This window comes from Sinocyclocheilus anshuiensis, unplaced genomic scaffold, assembly GCF_001515605.1.
Source record: "Sinocyclocheilus anshuiensis isolate Anshui unplaced genomic scaffold, SAMN03320099.WGS_v1.1 scaffold2430, whole genome shotgun sequence".
NCBI classification, from domain to species: Eukaryota; Metazoa; Chordata; class Actinopteri; order Cypriniformes; family Cyprinidae; genus Sinocyclocheilus; species Sinocyclocheilus anshuiensis.
The window spans coordinates 92,660-106,599 of NW_015556097.1; the positions used below are offsets into that span (position 1 = coordinate 92,660).

A 13,940-nucleotide genomic window follows, 5' to 3' on the forward strand; every position below is an offset into this window, starting at 1 on the left:
AACGTTCTTTGCAGTAGCATGCGCTGATGAATCGATCACCATTCTGATTTCATGTTAACTTTAAAAAGCGAGACAAAAAGTTTTGTGGAGTTCATAATGCCAAATAGTGTGCCTGTAAAAGAGTTAGTTTCAAACGGTTTCTATTGTAGAGTTCTGTGTCACTAGGTATACATGAGTAAAGCAAGTCAATTAAACAGGTTTTTAATTAGATCAATGTCTTCCACTCTAACCTAACAACAGGTGATAAAACAACTCAAAACATACTTCACATTAAGGCTGGCAGAAGTCATGCCCACATCTCAGCTGTCTATCATTATAGAGCATATTCACATCGGACAAAAAATAAATATGACAAACAAGACAAATAGAATCTGTGATGAAATATTTCCACATTTTCATCTAAAGCAGAAGTTAAAGCATGCACATACGATATGATCAATGCACTAAAGCCGCTTGTGCTGAAACTAAACATCTGTCAAAGAAATGACTGGAAGGCCACATGTGCTGAATCTGCAGGTACAGTACACTCAGTTAAACGGTAAATCACATTCATTACTATATTCTACCGGTTGCATATTTAAAACAGGGTTCCACAGCCAGAGAAAATCAGCTAGCTTTAAAATGGTGGTTTCAGTGTTTTCCTGGTCGTGATATTCAACAAAATCCTATAAGTAAAATCTCAATAATGATTAGGCCAACACATTTTCTAGTTGTGCTCAGTAGATATTGCGTTGTGAAGAGTAAAACTTGTGATAGTTCAAAGAATCTGCTGAACGAGCTCACAAACTGGTCTGAATCAAAGAGACTAATATAAAGGAAAAAAAAAACGTATCCAGTGTTAATGGAAATTCATTGATCAAAAAGTGTGGGAACCCTGTTGAAATTGTTTTGCCTTTAATGTTGAAAACACTACTTTATCTCTCTCTCACACACACACACACACACACACACACAATCACACCGTCCTGGTTTGAGAGCGAACACACTGGACATCTTCTGTGACGGTGCTGCATTCATGCATTCGGGAGCATTTCAAACAAGACCTCTGGAGCATCCTTTGTGTCACTTTTAAAATAAATAGTCTTATGCATTGGGACAGATTTTAAAAAGGAACACAGTATCCATGTGTAAAAGGGCGTAAATGACAATAATGTAGTGGGAATGCCAGTATGTACAGTACCTCTACCTGAATGAGTTGCATACAGTACGTCTCTTGGGGTTTGGCCAGACATATCCATTACTAACCGTGCGGAGTCTCATAAATACAGCAGCAGTTGAACTGTTGAAACACAGTGTTATAAATGAGCTTCAACATCATCATCATCATCCACAGAGCTTCAATCAGCAGTCCTGCTATTGCCACTCCAGCCCGGTGCTAAACGTCCCTGATTGACATGCATTCCTAGAGCCGCGGCGCTCACCAAACCCAGAGCTTCACGTTTCAGTGGCGTCACCCTGTCGGGAGTCCATTAGCGTCCTTTAAGAAAGCCGTCCAGCACGCGGTCGCCCTTCTCTGAGAGCCAGTATCCTGCCATGGCAGCCACTCCTCCGATGAAGATGGCCGTGAAGACCATGTCTCCTTTGGCGGCTAGAGTAGCGAGAGCGCAGATCACCACGCCGAAGAACATCTGCTGGAGCACGAGCACCTCGTCATCCGTCATGTCATCAAACAAGCCCTTCTCTGGCCCCGCTGTGAAAACACGAACCGAGGAGGTTACACAGCATGTCTTTCTGGGTAAGTGCACAGGAGAACTCATTTTCTCAGAATGTGTCACCATCTAAACTGGGATAAATCACCCTATCCACCTTTTTCTTCAACACAGAAGTAAGCCTATGGGCAAGACTTCCAGTTCCTTAGCCGCAATAGAGAAATTATGAGAAGAATAACAACGTGCAGTAAACAGTACTGTTTGCACTTCAAACCAGTGTGTTTGTAATTAAGATAATGCATTAAAATAATATGGTAAGACACACCAATTTTCAATATCAAGCAGCAAAACGAGCTGTTTTGTACAGCTAAAAATAGCTGGACACGGATGAGACCGGAAGCCAGACCCACATTTTTTACGAGAAGAAAAAGGTGCATATCGTAATCAAAATTAGGAGCTTCCTTCAAGTACTCTTAGTCAGAATGTAATTGACAATTTTATATTCATTGCCCTCTTTTTCACTTCTAGACCAATAAATGACATTTTAAATGAAGAGCACAGAATGTGCATCTGGGCCCGTATTCACAAAACATCTTCAGGCTAAAAGTAGCTCATAACTCGCAGATTTAAAAGAAAATCTTAAAAATAATGGGCGTGTCAGTGGAAGCCAGACCCACATTTTTTACGAGAAGAAAAAGGTGTATATCGTAATCAAAATTAGGAGCTTCCTTCAAGTACTCTTAGTCAGAATGTAATGGACAATTTTATATTCATTGCCCTCTTTTTCACTTCTAGACCAATAAATGACATTTTAAATGAAGAGCACAGAATGTGCATCTGGGCCCGTATTCACAAAACATCTTCAGGCTAAAAGTAGCTCATAACTCGCAGATTTAAAAGAAAATCTTAAAAATAATGGGTGTGTCAGTCCTAAATTTAGGACTCCTAAATGTTTGCTCTAAGAGTATTTCACAAAGCGTTTTGGCTCTAAAACTAGCTCCTAAATCTGTGAAAGGTTAGGAGCAGTGAAGAGGAGTCCTGAGTCACTAAGACCAAGCCACAAACTATCCTAAAATAGCTGTTGCTGGCAATCTGTCTCTGAACACAAACATTTTAGAAACATCTGAGGATAATGAGCTTTTAAAAAGGTATCACCTTTGGTTTTGGAGGTTACCCCAACTCCAGATTTTCCTTTGATTATATCCTCGTTATCATTAAGCAGCTGGGCAAGAAGTAACAGCTCTTCTTGCATCCAGTTTGGTTTTCTTTTACGTTTGCATGTCTTACTATCAGCCATGATTATTCTACTCCGTTAATTAAAAGGCTGTTTATATGCATATTCACTAATTATGAGAAGCACACATGTAAGAGGCTGACAATTAGCTGGACATATACTTGTTTAATTAGTGACACTTAGCCTGCATTTTAAAATATTTATGTGAATGTGGCAACATTTTTATTTTTGAACCTTTACTTGAATATGGCAACATAACATTGCACTCTACAATATTTCTATGAATAAATCTCTGACAGAGACTATCAGCCAATCACTGTGTGCATAGTTAATAATCATGCTGACATCATCCATAGCAACGAGGTGAACCCCGCCCCCTTACTCTGAGCTTAAGACTTCTCTCTGTTCCTTAGTACAAGTTTGTCTCAGCAGCTTTGTGAATAGGTTTCAAGAGAAAACTCTTAGCTAAAAGCTTTTACTGCTATTTAGGAGAACTCTTAGTGGTAAGTGGCAGGCCCGTAACCAGCTATGAGGTCACCGAGGTCCGGAGCTCGGTAAATTTTTCATGTTCAAAAATTAATTTTGTTCTTGACTAATTTGCTGTTAAACTCCTTATATGAATGCCTGCATTACACGTATAATTCAGTTTAGACAGTTTGCAAGAATGTTTAGCGTCTCTGGTATGAAAATGAACGAGGCTTGAGAGAGCTGTGAGTGAGGGCACGGGCGTGGCTCAGACCCAGCTATTATAAGCATTTTTGGACTTGTCTTTTCCACTTCATTTAACACTTTAGAAAGTTAATAAAGTAGGAAGTTGCAGTTTAGAGTCAGCGATATCTTTATCTTATCTTATTTGCAAAAGATTGGAAATAATTTCGGTTTATTTTTATTTATTTTTATTTTTTTGTTAGTTTTAGTGTCAATATCTGGCAACACTGCATCGCCGGAAAGCAATCAAAAAAGCCCATGGACAGGGAAACGCAAAAATTATCATATTATCTTTCATAAACGTTATCAATGCTGTCAAAAACAGTAGCATTTAACACCAGTACACACAGATCTGTAGAATGTAGTTACAGAATGAAATGAAATACGCAAAAACTAGCCATGAAGAAGTCTATGCTATGTCATTCAGTATAGTTACATTTTCACAAATTAACCACCAGTTAAATTATCCACCCTTAAATATAGTAAAGTATTAACAAATTTTGATGCAATAAATAGACCAATTTGGAGCAGACGTCAGTTACGTGACTTGCAGCTGCGCGCGCATAGTGGTGGCAGAAAAACACTGGGAATAAGTGGAGGGAAACGGGTAAAATCCATGGAATAAGAGAAAAAATGTATTGCTGTGCCTGTGGATGTCAGAATCGGAATGCAAATAATTTTTATATAATACTGTCGTCAAAGATGCCATTTGAAGCTAAACGCAGACGTTTAAACGGACAGACTATGGATGAAACCTGCTATGATTACCCTACTTTTAAAGCATAAATTTGATTTAAACAATAGGTCTATATAATATTCACATAGGGGACATATTGTATCTTGCTAATGCAAGTTTATATCTCCTAGTTCGGACTTTATAACTTTATTCAAGTCAACAATTGCGAGTTTGTCCATTCTGAGGAAAACAAGCCAGAAGTGTGGGATTATAAACTAAAAAGAAAGAATGACGAGTTGATTTTTCTTGCCAGAATTGTAAGATATAATCTCGGAATTGCAAGAAAAAAGTCAGAATTTTGAAATATAAATTCAAAATTAAATTATTTATTCTTTTATTCCATGGTTTGAATAGACTGCTACGTTAAAACTGTCATTTTCTGCCACCAGATAGGCTTCGCCCACAAAAACGTCATCACTGTTTGCAAACACTGAAATTGGTCTATAGGGTATGATTTTAAAATACTCATCCCTCCAAAACAGAGAAAACATCTTTCAGAAACATCTACATGTCTGTCTCATTTAAAGTGTTTATAGTGTATATAATGAGTTGTATTTGTAGCGGTTATTATAACACAATTCTTTAACACCAACCCCATAAAATGAAAAAGTAATGCACTATGCCTATTTGTTTCTTTCTTATATTTCTTTTTTTTTTTTGCATCTGTTCTTATTTTTAATAACAAGGATAAAATAGAAAATGGCTATATTGAGATGATCAGTATAGTAATTAATATTAAGAAAGGAAGTGGTGGAAACGATGTAACGTAGCTAGGTGATTTTGCTTTGGAACCTTCAGAAAACTTCAACTTAATTTTTCTCAGAATTGAGTTTGCTGACTTCGTCGACTTCAAACGGGTGTAGCTCAGTCATTTTTAATCCAATTCCAACAAATCATATATAATTTTGAAGGTCTTTTAATAGAGAATGTCATTGACATTAATTAGGGGTCGTTTACAAGGCAGAGAGCTAAAAACCATTCAGTTGCGTGCAAGTTCAAGTTCATTTGCGGTTCATAGATTTCACATCTGAAAGTGAGGCATACTTGTGTTTTCTGTGCATACGTTCATTCTATGAATCACATGTACGCATATTTAAGAGATGATTGTAAGATCAAATTTAGAATGGTTTCTGTGCAACATTTGAGACTTGGAATTCACTCTTTTCCAGCTTGGCATGCAGTGTGTGAGGGCGTGAGGAACGAGCATTTGAAGCCCCCAGTTTTTGCACCAAATTAAAGGCTTTTTTGACCAAGTCAAACAGGAAGTGCCCACGTGCAACTTATTTGACGCGACCCAGATAGGCTTTCCTTGGACAGTGCATTTTTACGCAGATTAAGCCATTTTATGAGCTCTAATGTACATGAAACTGCTGGATGGTGTTTCCTGAGCACTGTACTGTAGGTTTTACTCAATAAAATCATCATAGTTATGAAATATGACCCATTACTGTATCGTCCACGGACAGCGTAGGTCCCATCAAATAAGTTACAGGTGGTCAAGTGACACAGACAACTTTTTAAAGCTAATTATGAATATTGATGAGTTGTAATGTACATTGACATGTCAGGCAGTGTTTCCTGTGTACTCTACTGCATGTTTTACAATATAAAATCATTACAATCGTAAATTATGACTAAGAAATGCATTGTCCACAGACAGCCTGCGTAGCTCCCATCAAATAAGTTACAGGTGGTCAAGTGACACGTGAAACTTATTTGACGGGACCTACGTAGGCTTTCCGTGGACAATGCATTTTTATGCAAATTAAGCCATTTCATGAGCTCTAATGTACATGAAACTGCTGGGTGGTGTTCCCTGAGCACTATACTGCAGGTATTACTCAATGAAATAAATGTAGCTATTAAATATGACCTATTACTGTATCGTCCACGGAACACCTGTGTAGGTCAAGTCAAATAAGTTACACGTGGGAAGGTCCTTCGTGTTCAGTCCATTTTTGTGGTCAATCATCAAAGAATCCACTAATAAACCTATTTAGGTTGATCCTCACCTCCTCCTGAAGCACCTAGAGGTGTTAAATCCTCAGAATTCCACTGACCACGAACAGCTTATTTTTTATAATGGGATAGATTGTAGGTGGGATGTCCAGATCTCCGCTTCTGGACATGATATCAAGCTGAAACACGCGTTCCTGTGCTAGTCTGGACATGCCCTACTCATGTGGTGAATTTCAAGAAGATTGGAGAAACAATCTATCCCATTATAAAAAATAAGCTGTTCGTGGTCAGTAGAATTCAGAGGATTTAACACCTCTAGGTGCTTCAGGAGGAGGTGAGGAGCCACCTAAATATGTTTATTAGTGGATTCTTTAATGTTTGACCACAAAAGTGGACTGATCAAGTAGGACCATCCCACCTGCAACTTATTTGACGGGACACATTATTACACAGGCTTTCCGTGGACAGACCTTTTTTGAGCTAATTATGAACATTGATGAGTTGTGATGTACATTAACCTGTCGGGCCAAGTTTATACGTTATAAAATCATTATAATCATAAATTATGACTTAGAAATTCGTTGTCAATGGACAGCCTGTGTAGGTCCCGTCAAATAAGTTACAGGTGGTCAAGTGACACCTTGGCCGTTCGTGGTCGTATAGGCAGTCAGGGGGACGAATAGGCTGCTCGTGGTCAGTGGGCAGGGCCTGGAGGTGGTGCCCGGACGGCCAGAGGGCCAATGAGAAGTAATCGGCCACGTAGGCTGTCAGGGGGAGGTTTAGGCTGTCCCTGGATGCCCAGCCGCAACCTATTTGATGTGCCCCACATAGGAGGTCTGCGTCCAGGAGGCTGCCACCCTGTGGCCGACCCCCAGATTGCGACAAAAGGCGCAGAACCGGAGGGCCGCTTCGTCGCCGTTCCGCGGGTCTGAACCGATGCCTCCTGCCTCCCCTCGGGCACCCCGCGGTCATCGGGGGCGGGAAAAATCGTCTAGGGGACGGCACGCAGCGTCCCACGGACGGCCTGCCACGAACCACCTTTTAAGCGCTCCACGGATCCCCCATTGCCGGCGACGGCCTATGCGGCGTAAGAGAAAGATAACCTTGTTCAGCTTCCCAAAGAACCCAGCGTTACATGAACAGTGGATGCAGTTTGTTTTCCAGGGAAGCAACGGAGTTTCGCAAGTGTGTTTGTTGACGAACGTTTTATAAACAAGGCCCAGTTCAGCGCTGGATTTGCACATCATTTGATACTGAAGGATGGAGCGGTCCCAGCTATAAAAGATCCCGGTCATGATTCAGAACTGCAGATGGTAAGTGAAACGGCATCAAATGTCTGTGTTTTGTTGGCAATCAGCGCTTAAGTGCTCGTCACTCTTTAGCTCCGCCCACGACACGTCCCCAGGAGCTCCGCTGTTTTTGGAGAGAATTGTAAAGCTGTATCTTCCTTTTATAGATGAAATGGGAATGAAACAGCCACCAGTTACGCTTTATTTTCGCAGCTGATGATTACAGCATTTCACTAGATTTGTAGTGAGATGTGTTTCTGTAAGCCTGTTTTCACTGAAGCTGGAGTTTCCTTCAAAATAAAAGCTCTACTGCTGTTTCTGTCAAAATAAGCTTAAAGTGCAGTATGAATTGCTGACAGCTAGTGGTTTAAACGCAGTCCAAATTCAAAATATCTCTTTCAAGTAGGGGTGCTCCGAACAGGATTTTTGAGGCCGATCACCGATCACAGAAAGCAGTATCTGCCGATACCGATCACCAATACCAATCTTTTTAAAGCCTTCTTTTTATCATTTATAACTATTTATAGTAATACTCCAATCAGGATTTTTAGACATTTATTCAGGGCCTGAATTTCATTTTTGAAAATGGGGGGAATTCTCCTCTTAGGTGACTCTTGTGAGAGAAGCAGCTTTCACACAGGAGTCCACTACTGATCCGTGTTTACCACAAACACAACATTTATCCATTAGTTTGATTTCAAATCCAAACAGTCACTGAAAATGCTTTTTCAGCACTGCAATTCCTTTTTTACACAGTACAGTAATACAATCTTTAACAGACATGTTTAAACACAATAAATATAAGCAACACATTATTCAATGCTTTTTACTTTTGCATTTACTTCTAGATTTATATATTAAGTTGCTCAAGCAAGTGGCAAAACATTTAAACTACTTTTCTTACGTTATCTCTTTTTTTTTTCTTTCTAAATACCGCAATAATATCGTATTGTGAAATTTTAATATCGTTACATCCCTACTAAATAGCACTTCCCCATCACAAGTATACACTTTTAGCGTGGAAGCGTTGGGCTTGAGCATGTGTTTACTCACTCGGTGGCAGATTCTCCACACAAATGCTGTCCCGTCGAATGAAGCCCTCGGCACACTCGCAGCGGAACGATCCCTCCTCATTAATACAAGCTTCATTGAGTCCAGGGCATGCGATGGCTCTCTCCGAACACTCGTCAATGTCTGAGAAAGGCAGTGAGAGACTCTGATCAAACATCATATCAACAGCCATCTCACAGGCATCAAATGTACCAGGGCTAATGTAAGGTTCATAGAAGGTGTCCAGAAATGATCCACTTACCTAGACACTTTGCTCCAGTGAGTCTGAACCCTCGAGCACATTTCTTACAGCGAGCAGGTCCGCTTCCCATGCAGCCCACACATGCCTGATCACAGCCTGCACACAGCTATATGAGTGCACACTCAAACACACAGCATGCATTAGTGAGCATTAGCGTGAGACTGACCTCTGCACTCATAAGAGCCGTCTGTGTTGAAGCAGTACGTGTTGGATGGACAGCGAGCCAATTCAGTGCCGCATTCATCCACATCTGCAGTAGACACACACACACACAGTGATAAAGAGCTGGGAATACTGCAGTTAACTGACGACAGAGGGAAGAACAGGGGTCATATAGAAGGTTGTGACGCTGAGGAAATTTTCCCACCGGTTAATCGACGTGTGACAACACCGATAATACCAGTATCACCGTGGGGGCAGGGGTGTTCCCTCTTTTCCTCACTTTCAAATAGCTTGTAAAAGCAGCCTGCACATTTTACTTTCACTTTCAAATAGCAGCAATTAAAGCAATTGTTTGTTTTTAGTTTGTTTGAATTTTCCCTCTTTTCCTCGCTTTCCTTTGCTTTTAAATAGCTTAAAAGCGCCGTGCGCATTTTACTTTCAATTAGCGGCAATTCGGCATCAATTGCTTGAATGCAACAACAAAATACAATGTCAAACTCACTTTAGCTTATATGTAAAGCATAGAACTTTTATTAACAAAACGAATAAAAATACACCATGCTATAGGGCAGGCTATGCCTAATATAAAATAACAAATAACTTACATAAAGTTTAAATAGGTATATAAAACTGGAAATGAGTAAACATGCATAATATATAACCAAATAAATAAGAAACGTAGAACGTTTATTAGCAAAACGAATAAGAAAGCTTGGAGGCACGGCATACACCTTGATGTCAAATAAAATAAATGACACAAAGTTTAAATAAAGTAAAAATCAGCAAACACTGTGGAATCAATTAAATAAGAAACAAATGTTTAAAAAAACTTCCAAAATCACCTTAGATAAACGGCAAAATCAACAGGCTTTTCAAAATCCAAAATACTGCCAAACAGGCGCTTTTGCATTTCATTTCGAAACTAAATAATCCGCCATCGTCTTGTCTGTCTCCGGTCTCACCTCACTCTTCTTGTCAGTCAGCTGGACTCACTCTCCTCACTGGAGAAATTAAATCTGATCTGTGATGCAACTGTCGTTCGGCACGCTGCATTGAGCAGCCACGTTCAGTTTTTAATTGTAGTGTCTGTTCTTTTACTGAACTAAATGATTTTTATTACTATAAAAAATCTAAATGACGGTGGGGGTCAGTGCTGTGGTGGGCAAGTGACGTAACCGGTGTTGCGGCTTAACAACGGTATCACCGTCAGCACCGTCTATCGCGGCAAGCCTACTAGAAACATCTTGTTGCAGCTGAAAATAATAATAATCAGCATAATGTTGTCTGAAAACTTATCTCTTCTATGCTCACAATAGTATCATAAACATATTCACACTATTCACACGCCATGTTTTCCAGAGATAAAAATTTCTAAAGAAAGAAAACCTTCAGTATTGATCTGTTCTTCACACTGCCTTCACAGGAATACTACAGCTTACAAGTCACATGGTCTACTTTTACGGCACTTAGTAGGGCTGCACAATTTCATGAAAAAAAATCTAATTGTGATTTTTCAGATAAAAATTGCAAATGCAGTTTTAAAAAATTCCTGGTTTTCTATGCTTGTTTGCATAGAACTATTGCCACAACTTGGACAAAATGTTGTGGTTATATTTATTTTGACTATAAAATAAGAAGAAGAAGAAGGAGAAAAATAAATATTAAAGGTGCAGTGTGTACATTTAAGCGGCATCTAGCAGTGAGGTTGCGAATTGCACATAGAGAATATATAGTGGCTGACACAGGACAAAGATGTCGTCGTCTGAGACAGCAGAGAATTAGGTTTCTTTACAAAGGGAAATTAAGGAATTGTTCATCATTGTGTCAGTGTTTTATTCGCAACAACATCTCTGTAGAGCAGTTTGTCCATTTAGGGCTACTGTAGAAACATGGTGGTGAGTGTATGTAGATAGAAATTGTACATGGTAAGGTAATAAAAACCTCATTAGGTAAGGTCTTCATACACCTCTGAAAACATAGTTGTTTATATTGCATTCCTGTCAATAGATCCTCCAAAATATTACACCCTGCACCTTTAATATTGTCATATTTTTATATAAGATACAAATTGGGTATTTAAGTAAAAAATAATTTTACATTACAACTGTAACATTACAATTCTAACATTTGCTGTCTTCATTTTCAAACATTATTATAACATCTAACTTTTATTTTGAAGGAAAACCACAGGAAGCCCTTACAGATTTTTGACTTTTGTTGACAAGCGCTTCTCATTACATGTACGAGAAGATGGTTGCCGCATGTTGCATTTCTAAAAGCACATTAAAGCGACTCAAACGCAGAGCAGATGCAGAGATGGAGTTCACAGCATTTACTGTGAATCGAGTTGCTCTGAGACACTGAAAAACACCATGAGCTGCTCAGGAGAAAATTAACACAGCGTTGCGCTTCACTCTGAAACAGCGCATTTGCGAATTCATAAGCCATATTACGATTTTGTTTTTATTCTGATTAATCGTGCAGCCCTACTTAATATCTCTAGATTTAGCCTGACAGTCTCTGGTCACTGTGTGCTTGTGTTGTAAATCTCCATTTGTGTTCCACACAGAAGCTCATATGGGTTTGGAACAACATAAAAGTGAGTAATTAACTACAGATGTTTCATCTCTTGCTTTAAGTCAGTGTTGGATAGTTTGAGTAGGAAAAACCCAGAGGCAAATATGACTTCAGACTACCTCTGAATCTGACATTGCACACCGTGAGAGATGTCCTGAGCCTGTAACTCACCGACACACTTGTTGCTGTGAAGGATCCATCCAGGCTTACAGTCCAGACACTTGTTGTCTTGTGGCCCTGTGCACTTTTTACAGGAATGATGGCAAGCTACGTACAACAGGAAAAAAACAGTTGAACTTACAGTCAGTATCCTCATATATATGACGTTGCCTGAGCAGGTCAACTGAAATTCAATGCTTGGGACATTTACTACATTCATTTCTTTCTTCTTCTGATCCATTTTAGCTCTGCAGCAGATTTTTAGCAGTGATTCTTTTGCAACAACTCTTTCTTTGCAACTCTTCCTCGCATGAACCTGCATTATCAGTCAAGTCTCGCTCCAGTTAAAGTGGAAGTTTATCAGCAAGTACGAGTGTACATCACATATAGAGAATTGACAAATCACACAAGTGATCAGATGTTTCTGCATCGTGTTTCCCATAGGCTCCTGAGAACGGTTACCTGAGCAGGGTGGCTGTGTGTGGTTGGAGCTCTTTTCTCTGTAGTATCCGTGGGCACAGTCCTGACACAGGACGCCCGAGTATCCCGGGTCACAAACACAGTCTCCGTCTCCCAGACGTGTGCCCTCGCCCTCGCAGCGGCCCAGACCTCCACACACTCCTCCAGGACCTGACGGACACTCTGCACACACACACAGAACAATCAGCACAGAAAGACTGATGAGCCGGTGATTTTCACGTGTGTGAATGAAGGGGCAAGATCAACGTATTTATGGTTTCTCATTGTTTATGTGAAACTGTGAGCTGTTGAAGACAAGTTCATTCACTTTATATGCTTTAAAATATCCATGTTTCATATCATTATTGGATGCTTTAATATAAAAAATGTGTGTGTGTGTGATCACCTGTGCATTCAGGCCCGTAGTGTCCAGGTGGGCAGCACAGTCTGAGCTCCTCAATGCACAGCCATTGGAACAGGTCTGGAGCTTCCTGCTGTCTGTAACCTCACACACAACACATTCTCATGCATACAACATCTCGCATGTCAGTTAACAATTTCCACACTTCACGTTAACATCTCATATGACAATAAACGACTCACCCAGTTGAGTTTACTCAGAGTAAACAGAGCCAACTTACACTCTGAACAGAACCTGCTTGATCAGTCTTTCTTTTTTTAATAATGTAGCATCAAGCAAACCATACAATCTTTGTCCAGTCATCAAAAACTTTAGTGTCAGTGAAGCATGGCTCAGGGAAAGAGTAAAAATGTGACCCTGGACCACAAAACCAGTCATAAGGGTCAATTTTTTTAAATTGAGATTTATACATCATCTGAAAGCTGAATAAATAAGCTTTCCATTGATGTATGGGTAAGGACAGGATAGGACAATATTTGGTTCAGATACAACTATTTGAAAATCTGGAATCTGAGGGTGCAAAAAAATCTAAATATTGAGAAAATCATCTTTAAAGTTGTTCAAATGAAATTCTTAGCAATGCATATTACTAATCAAAAATGAAGTTTTGATATATTTACGGTAGGAAATAGGATTGTAACGATATACCGTTTTGACGGTTTATCGCGGTTTGAACGTGCACGGTTATCATACCGTAAACATTTGCATATCAACGGTTTAAAAAAAAATGTATGAAAAAAAAAATTTCACCCGCGCATATGCAACTTATTTCCGCTCGGCTGCTTCACTCTGCATTCACTTGGCTGCTTACACGCACATACAGTGGAGAAAATGACAGAGACAGAGATTATATTTAATCTCCATCTCGGCCGGAAAAAAAGTTAAAATCTGCAGTATGAGAATACTTCAGATATAAAATAACGAACACGGGGTTGTTCTTGAGGATGGATCTAATTTGCAAAAAATGTAGACATAAAGTGGCTGCAAAAGCAGGCAATTCATCCAACATGTTTGATCATATTCGTGGACACCATCCCTCCGTGCAGATAAAGGTGTGTCGCATTTATAACAAGTTATAAGTTAAGGCTGTATGATTTCCGTGATGCAGAGGGAATCTCGGTGCAGTCATGAACATGGAATTAACAGTATAATGAGGATGTCACAAAAACGCGCAATCTGATGGATGGATAAATCAAAAGTAGATATGATCAGGGTTTAAATTGGGCCGGGGCCGTCCGGGGCTGAGCCCCGGCACATAGACTCCAGGGCTGGACA

General features: G+C 39.7%; 1 protein-coding gene across 1 annotated transcript in view; it reads right to left on the reverse strand.

The window, feature by feature from the left end:
• The window catches only part of LOC107676212 (cysteine-rich with EGF-like domain protein 1), a 37,624-nt gene continuing 23,684 nt past the window's right edge, over positions 1 to 13,940 (reverse strand). Inside the window, exons 5-11 of the mRNA XM_016470715.1 lie at positions 12,651 to 12,742; positions 12,248 to 12,427; positions 11,798 to 11,893; positions 9,054 to 9,137; positions 8,888 to 8,983; positions 8,629 to 8,769; positions 1 to 1,690 (exon numbers count right to left, since the gene is read on the reverse strand). Coding sequence (XP_016326201.1) covers positions 1,470 to 1,690; positions 8,629 to 8,769; positions 8,888 to 8,983; positions 9,054 to 9,137; positions 11,798 to 11,893; positions 12,248 to 12,427; positions 12,651 to 12,742 — 910 coding nt within the window. The 3' untranslated portion in view covers positions 1 to 1,469. The remainder of the gene's footprint in view (positions 1,691 to 8,628; positions 8,770 to 8,887; positions 8,984 to 9,053; positions 9,138 to 11,797; positions 11,894 to 12,247; positions 12,428 to 12,650; positions 12,743 to 13,940) is intronic.